Source organism: Solanum stenotomum, chromosome 7 (assembly GCF_019186545.1).
Source record: "Solanum stenotomum isolate F172 chromosome 7, ASM1918654v1, whole genome shotgun sequence".
Lineage (NCBI taxonomy): Eukaryota > Viridiplantae > Streptophyta > Magnoliopsida > Solanales > Solanaceae > Solanum > Solanum stenotomum.
Genome location: NC_064288.1, coordinates 22,170,196 through 22,179,621, shown reverse-complemented (window position 1 = coordinate 22,179,621; position 9,426 = coordinate 22,170,196). Strand labels below are relative to the sequence as shown.

The following is a 9,426-nucleotide window of genomic DNA, read 5'->3' as shown; positions in this document are numbered from 1 at the left end:
TTTAATTTTCTTCTTATTTTTCTTAATTTTCTACTCGTATGTTTCTTACCGTGTTTCTTATTATCCATAGCTCTGATATCATTTTTCGTAGCGGAACTCGTAGTTGAGGGATTCATGAAAGTGGTAGTGTGGTAGGTGAGTATTTTATTTTAAAGATTTTATTGCTGGTAACAATCGAGTGATTTAATTATGATTTTGATTAAATTAGGGGATAGATAACTCGTTAAGGAATCCGTACGACTTTATGAAATTTAATTCGGGTGAGGAGAACTCCCGAAATAGATCTTAGCGCTAAGGGTGTTTTCTGAGCTTCGTTGGTTAGAGTTGTGTTGTGAAATTGGGATTTTAGAATTTTTAAAATAGCTCTCTGTTTCGTTCCAACCACTTTGGAGCTGGATTTTGCCGCTCTGGCGGGGCCACTACAGCGGGGTGAGGGTCACTGTGGCTGGCTCAACGCGACTTAAGGTCATTAATAAACCCTTAAACGAACTTATTTGGCACTTTTCGATTTTTAGAGCAAAGGAACGAACCCTATGCAACTCCTATTCATTTTTCACCATTCTTGAGGCTAAAGGTAAGCTTTTCACTCCCCGAATCTATTTTTTGATCCATATAACATAATAGAATGGGTAAATATTGATAGGGGAGGGTTTTGATATAGATTCTATGGTGGAAACAACCCTAATTTGGATAATTGGGATCATGGATTTGATCTAGGGTTCATAAAATTGTTAGTAATTCGGGTAATTAGTGATTGCTTATTGATTTCCGTATTGTATTGATTGTTTGTAGACCAAGAACAAGCGGAACGAATCCGGAAAGGGAAGGATCAAGTTTCTTAGGGTTTCAATCTTGTTTCGAGGTAGGTGATGGTTGTGATTCTATGATTGTATGATGTATGCTTGTTCTTACTTCATTATGATGCGTGCATGTATATGATTATTGCATTATTGATCACAATTGTTGTAAATGAGATAGATGAATGATGATTTCCATGAAATCATGACTTAAATGTATGATATTGAAAATATACGCGTGATTGTGATTGTGGTGTGTGAATGGGATCGGTTGCCACGTTTCGGCATAAATATGTGATCGGTTGCCACGTTCCTGCATAACATTGGGATCGAGTACCAAGTTCCGGTATGCTAATTGTTTGGGTTTGGGTTCCATGAGAGGACTAATGATGTGACTTAATTGTGTATCTGGTGAAATGTAAAGTTGTTCGTAATGTTGATAATATTGTATATGTTCGATATATATGCATGCGATTATATTGTTGTCTTGATTTGCTTATGGTCCACTTAGTGGGATAGCCGTGTGATCTGACCAGTACACTGTGGTTGTGTACTGATACTGCACTTGCTCTTATTTTTGTTGAGTACAGGGCATCTTCAAGCGACTACTGATAGACCTCGCTTAGGAGATCAATGATCGTTGTTCGAATTCAAGGGTGAGCCAATTCTTCCCGGCAGCCATGGGTTCTCTTTCGTCTATGTCCATCATTTCCGGACTTAGACATTTGTTCTAGTTGGTTGATTAGTTAAATAGATTGGGGTTGTATCCCTTCTTGTTTAGACTTGGTTCATTGTTAGATGTTTTGGTACATTGACTTTCAAGTTCTAGGTTATTTCTTCCGCATTGTTAGTTGTTAGATCTTTTGTTGGAGTTTATGGGAACTCCCTATTTCTTTCCTTAGTATTTAACTTGCTTCCATAACTTAAATGTCTTAGTTTTGATTTAGTTGGTTGGTTTGGGCTGTAGTAGTTCTCCCACCGGAGTGTTAGTGTGGATGTCAATCACGACGGTCTGGGTTGTGACAAAAAGCGAAGTCTTTGGCCCTCCAAAAATATATATTTTAAATGTACATCTCTTTTGTTAATTATAATTATATTTATTTATTTATTTAATAATAAATAATAGTGTAAAATAAGCACATCATGTATTAGAATTGACATTGCTTAAAGTGCATTAAGCATGCTTTAGTCCTAAAATGCAAATATTCATTTTCTTTGAAATTAAAAATATGTTCCCCTTGTTATTACATAATTTATTTTATATTGAAAAGTTATAGGATTTTTTTTTACTTTTATGGTACAATAAAATTGAATGAAGCATTTTCAACATCTTTCATTAAAAAAAAAGACTAAATTTTTTTCTCCATGTTGAATTCTAGTACTATTTACTCATGAAAATATGGGTAAATATGGGTAAACTAGTATTTTACCCAACCCATTTGTTACCCAATACATTTTTACCCATATCAAATACGAGCTGGTTGAATTATTATCCATTTTATGTTGACCAATTTTCAATCCGCCCAAATTTGACCCAACCCGCCCATTTGCCACCACTAAATGCGATTGACTAATAAAACAAGTGCTATTATGTATTTTTTTCAGAAATTCGAAATACACAATTGGCAGAGGGAATACAATTGTTTCAACTTATTGAGAAAAATTCTCGGTTAATTACTACTCCTTTCGTTCACTTTTAATTGTCATAATTTCTTTTTTTAAAGTCAAACTATAAGAATTTCGACTAACATTTTACGATGCATTTTTCATCATATTGATATGTAAAAAACTGTAATTTATAGTATTTTTTGTATAGTTTTAAATATTTGTTGTTTAGAATACTGAATTAATATAATCTAATTTAACTTTGAAAATTAATTAAATTACTTTTGAAAAATTTAATATAACAATTAAAAGTGGACAGATGAAGTATTAGAAATGATACCTAACTTTTTAGGCGGGATTTGTTAATCGTCTAATTGAGAACAGAAGTGACATTCACTTTGCCTTGTTGCTTCAATCTAGATCTGCACCAAATCTTGTATAGAACATCTTGTCTTCCTACGTGGGAAAAGTAATCATGTGTTATGCATTATTACGTACATGCCTCAAGAAATCATATTAGTTACGAATTCATTTCTTTCAACAAATGGATATGTAACCGAGACGTATCCAGGATTATGATAAGATGGACGCATAATTACAAAAAAACATTTTTTAAATATGAATTTGATCAATTTGACATTTAGGTTCTTAATATGAACCATTAAATTTTAAAAATTATAGGTCCAAAATATATAATACTATTAGTTTTAAATTTTAATATACAAATTTGATTTAATTAAAAAAAAATTCCGATACTAAATTTTTTTGGAATTTTCAATGTAACACACTCGAACATTTTTGAAAGATTTTAAGGAAAAAACAAAAGAAAAATTAGTTGAAACGCCAAAAGTGTAACCGATAATCAGTTGGAGCGGTGTTACTCAAGAGCATAAGATAGATATAAGATTTAAATTTCTATCTTCACTTAGAGAGGTACAGCTGATCATCATCATATTATTATATGATACTTTGACTGTGGGTCACACATCTATATTTAAATATTTTTTAAAAGATATAACACTAGTATATATGATCTAGAGAGGGGAGAGTGGATTCACGTGAACCCATGGCACCCCCTCTAGATACTCCCCTAGTATTGGATCATTTAAATTACCGAAAAGGATTTAAGAAAATGTCTTTGAACTATGTGAAATTGATTGAGTAATTTGGTCTAAAAAATGCCCATAATTTATGGGTGTACATGACCGGGTTGGTTCGAGTTTTCAAATATCAAACCAAATCATTTGTGTAAAAATAATTAAATTTATAAACCAAACCAAACTAGTAAAACTTGATTCTTATGGGTTTTTCAACCTCGGGTTGGTTCGGGTTTTCAAATACCAAACCAAACCATTGTGTCGAATTTTTAAATCAAACCAAACTAATAAATCATAGATTTTTGCAGGTTTTTGGACTTTTTTGGTAAAGTATGCATACAAACATATAATAAACTTGTGCTCCAAATATTTCTCTAGTCCAACCAAAATACAACTATCTAAGGTGTTTCTTAGGAAAATAACACAAAATATGAGATGAGTGATGATGACACTAAAATATTCAATAAAAATAATAATGAAATCATCATATAAAATAAATATTGCAAAGTCGTAATGAAAATGATCATAATTTAAAAGTAGTAAAGCATGCTAAAATAAGTCTAATAAGTATTACATACATGATTAAACATTAAGGAAAAATTAAAATTAGATTATGTATTTTAAATGTCTAAACCAATGTAAAACTAAAGAATAAATATATTCAACATTATTGTCATTCTTAGCGTTGAATTAATTTATTTTGCTAGCATAGTATTGATTTGATTTCGAATTGAGCTTTATTAGAGTTACTAATATCTATGAACTATAACCTTTATTGGACCATTCAAAATTCAAAGTATTAAAAATCTTGAAAAAATATGAAAACGTATAAGTAATATTTAGAAAATACATCAAAGTAAATACTTTTATGTATAAAACAAATTTTAAAAATTATATATATATATATATATATATATATATATATATATATANGTTTGGTCCCGGGTTGATTTTTTTTAGTTACCAAACCAAACCAAGTATAGTTGAGTTTTTTTCTCAATACCAAATTATTAGTCGAATTTTTTTTCTTTGACTCAATTTACGATTTGATTCGATTTTTGGTTAGATTTTATACCCCCTTAGTCCCTATTATAGGAGTAATTAATATCTTAGCTTGGCAAGTGACAATGTATTGTTGCAAGATATATTGTGGAAGAAGACGACATCGGACGACTTCCCCTGCCCCTACGCAAACATTATATTCCTTGGGATGACCTTCCACGAAAGGTAAAGGCTTATTCCCCTTGTCTACAATTTCCACAAGTCCTCTCTTAGTTTCTTTATTTTTCAACATATAAAATAATAAAAAATCCACACCTTCTCATTATTAACACCAAATTAAATACTTTTATATAGTTTATAATTAAGTTGTGACTGATAAAAATAATGACATTCTTTTCAAATTTGAAGATGTGGGAAATGATGAAGGAAATAAGGGAACTAGTGATGCTTTTTCTAATGGCGTTGTGCTCAAAATTAACAGCAACTAGTGGTAAAACGATGACGATAAGGAAATGGCAGGTACCGGCTGAGGATAGCTATTGCTTGAGCTGGAGATTGGGGGTGGAGACTAACAATATACGTGCATGGCCCATCGTTCCGAATCAATGTTTGCGTTACGTTGAAAGTTATATGATCTTAGGTCAATACGAACGTGATATTGATCTAATAATTGATCAAGTTATGGATTATGTTAATGATGATGTTGTTTTATCTAACGATGGCTTTGATGCTTGGATTTTAGACGTCGATGACACTTGTATCTCCAATCTCTTTTATTACCAAGGCAAACGATTTGGGTACGTTAATTCCTTCTTTCCTCGTTACTTTTTGAATCGTAATATATATATATGGAGTCTTTCTTATATTATTTTATTACCTATGTAACAATGGGTAATACGTTTCTGAGTTTTATTTTATATGATACTTTTTTTCTTTTTAAGGTATGTTTTTTAAATAAACATTTCTATATGTGAAAACTTTTTATTTTAAACCTACGTCCTAATTTATCTTACTAATATACTCTTCAAAGCCATGAAATGTGATGAGATATATAAGACCACTAGCTAAGGGTACTTTTGGTGCGTCAATTTTTATTATTTTTCATTTATATCTAGTAAAATACTACTTCCTCTATCTCAATTTATGTGACACATTTCATTTTTCGAGAGTCAAATAATTTAAGTTTGATTGGAAAATTGTGCATGAAATCTTTAACTTTTTGAAATGAAATTTATATATTTGTAAATTACGTAAAAAGTACTATAAGTCACATTAGTTGACAATTCAAAATATTTAAAAGATATATAAAAAATTACGATAAAAAATAGACTTGTTTGAATCTCAAAATATGAAATGTGTCACATAAATTGAAACGGTGGGAGTATCGTATAAAATATAAAATGAAATAGAGAAGGAACCCACTCGTCAAGAAATTAATAGTCCAATAAAGAAGGGGGCATGTCTAATTTTAAAATAATTCCTAGTAATATGTTGTAATTTGTGTATCAACCATGATTATATATATATATATCTTGTTGATTTCATCCTTATGTTAAACTTTTAGTCAATAATTGATCAATTCCAGTTAGTCTTAAGCATTCGTTAATTACTTTTCAAGTGATTATCATTGGATTGTAAATTTGAGTAATTTTATAAAAGAAAATTGATAAGTTGAGTGACTTTATTGATATAAAACTAAATTGAATGACTTTCTCAAATATTCACATACTTGAGTGGCCTTTTGAGGTATTTGCTCGTAAATTTTATAATGTCAAATGTAGGGGTGATCCATACGATCCGAAGGGATTTAAGGAATGGGCATTAAAAGGAGTTTGTCCAGCAATTCCAGGTGTACTAAGATTATATAACAAGTTAATTAAAAAAGGATTTAGAGTATTCCTTGTGACTGGTAGAAGTGAAGCTACATTTGGACAAACCACCCTTAACAATCTACACAGCCAGGGATTTCTTGACTATGAACGTCTCATTTTAAGGTACTAAGCTACTACTATATATAAATATATATACCTTATTAAGTTAATTACTCTTTTTAAATGTTGAAAATATTCCTCTTTTTGGTGAACTTTCAGGAGTGACGAATACAAAGGAATGAATGCATTGGATTATAAATCAGAGATCAGAAAAAACTTGGTAGAAGAGGGGTACATGATATGGGGCAACATAGGTGACCAATGGAGTGATATTCAAGGAGACTATGTAGGCATTCGAACATTTAAACTCCCCAATCCCATGTACTTTGTCCCTTAAATAATATTTCAGTCATTCAACTTTATTTTGTATCAATAACATCACTCAACTTAGATCTTTGTATCAATAAAATCATTCAACTAAATTTATTATTAACAAAAATCTGAAATGATATAAAAAATTACTTTGCTTTTATGAGGTATTTGCTTAGTTTGAATGGCATTATGAAACTTATTTGGGAGGATGTTAATATTTAGCACCTTGATATGTTATAAATTATAATAGAATATTTATGTAAATAAATCAATATATAAACTTAGTTCAGCGTCTAGATTTGAAAATAATAATTTTTAGCATTATTTAATTAATTAATTTATTAAATTGTTCAAAAGCATAAATACTCTCACTCTATCCGTATTATCTTGTTTGTTAGAATACCAAAGATATATAAAAAAAATCGTTAGGTTAAATTAGAAATAACGAAGAAAAATTCCATGATTATAATAATGCTAAGCATAAAAATAAGAAATTTTAATCACTTGAATATCAAATTGTAGGCATGTTATTCAAGCTTTTAAATTTTGTCTTTTAATTTTTGTAAAAGTCATATATCAATTATATGATATTTTAAAAAAATTGTATAATTATATATGATATTTTAGTGTTATATAATTCTTACATATGAATGATATTTTAATAAATTTATTTTAAAATCAACTTTAAATAACACATTGAACGGATAAGGATATATAAGAAACATAATCCTGTAACTATTTAAAAATGTTTTGTAGTTAAATTGTCAGATAATTTTTTTTAATTTATTCATTTTCTTGTCGAACAGATATCCTAATATACAGGAGAAATTATTGACAATTTTTTATTAATCACGTACAAAGTGGCAAGAAAATACTTTATGAAAGGCACAGTAGGCCAAGAGGTCTGGTTGCAAGCTAAGCCTACCACTATGCTTACTTGTTAGTGTGATTATGATTGGGCAGCTTATCCCAACACTAGAAGGCCTATTACAGTATATGTGGTCAAGTTTTGTGAGTCGTTGGTGTCTTGGAAGTCTAAGAAACAACACATTGTCTCAAGAAGCTCAGCTGATTTAAATATAGAAGCATGACTTTGGTTGTATCTGAAATCACTTAGTTGCAAGGTTTGTTTACAGAGCTTGGTGTGCCATTCACATGCATGTTACCATCCTGAGTGACAACAAATCAGCCATCCAATTAATGGCCAACCCAATCTTGAAATAGATTGTCATTTTATCAAGGATAAGATTAAAGCAGGAGTTGTTGAAACTATTCATGTTCCCACTCAACAATAGGTTGCAGATCTACTGACAAAGGAGTTAAGTCAAGCTCAACAATTATATCTTCTAAGCAAGCTTGGTGTGCTTACTATTCTGCACCCTCCAGCTTGAGGGGGGTGTGTTCGAGTGTGATTACTTCAATAGTGTCACTCCCCGCTCCATTGTTGGCCCCAAGCGAACCCTTGGCCTGACTAATTCTTAGCGGAAGAATTACTCATATTAAAAGAACTTTAAAAGTAAACTTTAACTCAATATCTCAAAAGATACTCTCAGAATATTTTAGAATAAAATATTCAAATAGGCCTCAAGGGCAACTCAAGTCTAGAATAAAACAACTGAAATGAACAAGACTCATGAACTACGGTCTATTTATCTATGAACCCTCTACTACTATGAGGGATGTCGGGACAAGACTGTCGGTCATCCTAACAAATGAAATAACTAAAAATAAAGAAGGGATCCTTTGGAAGCAAGGAGGCTCACCAATACTCTGGAACTCAACTGGATCAATGAAACGCTGGATGCTGATCCTGGTTACCTGTATTTGCATCATAAAAGATACAGGCCAACTGGCGTCAGTACGTGGAATGTACGAGCATGTGAGGGGAAATATATACAAGACATAAGCTTGAACTGGAACTGAAGAAACACTTACCTCGTCTCAACTCAACTCATTTCAGTATAAAGCAATGATAAAGATGCAATATAAAGAAAAGCTTTTAAAACAATAGATAAACTCAATGTATTGAAAATACAATAATACTCTGTTTGTATGTAAAATACAAAATAACTCTGTTTGGGAGATTCTCTAACCGACAACCATCACTATGAGCAATGTGATGATACAATGTCTATCCCACGCTTCCAGAATTGTTTTATACTTTATCGGGGTATAGTACTCCTTAACTAAGTGGATTCACTAGTCTATGCTGAAAAATAATAAAGGAATCATCTAAAAAGTATGACCCTTTTCTACCCACGTTGGTTACATGGTTTATGGGGGCTATGAGTTGTTAGAACTCTCCCCCATATCGGTGCTCAATACTACTCCAAAATTATAACTTAGCTCATTATGTTTTAAAGAAAACATTTCCTCTTTCTCAACTTTGAGATTATTACTCAAAAGGTTTCTCTAAAAAGAGATAATACTGAAAAAACTATTTATGAACTCTTTAGAAATCGGTGTTTCCACTTTTCTTAAGGGTGTGTTTGGTATGAAGGAAAACATTTTCCGGAAAATGTTTTCCAAATCAACTCATTTTCCTCAAATTTAAGGAAAATGACTTCCCTTCAAAACTTAAGGAAAACATTTTCCAAAACTCTCTTCTAACTTCAAACTACAATTATTTTTTTATTGAAAAAATCAATTTATTTTATCCCTACCCTCAAACCAGCCCCCAAC

The 9,426-nt window shown here is 31.0% G+C and overlaps 1 protein-coding gene across 1 annotated transcript; it reads left to right on the top strand.

The window, feature by feature from the left end:
- Positions 1–4,909: 4,909 nt before the first annotated feature.
- Positions 4,910–6,856, top strand: LOC125870772 (acid phosphatase 1). Its single transcript, XM_049551283.1, has 3 exons — positions 4,910–5,298; positions 6,283–6,495; positions 6,592–6,856. Exons 1-3 carry the CDS (start codon positions 4,910–4,912, stop codon positions 6,767–6,769), a joined length of 780 nt encoding a protein of 259 aa, XP_049407240.1. The 3' UTR covers positions 6,770–6,856.
- Positions 6,857–9,426: the final 2,570 nt, after the last annotated feature.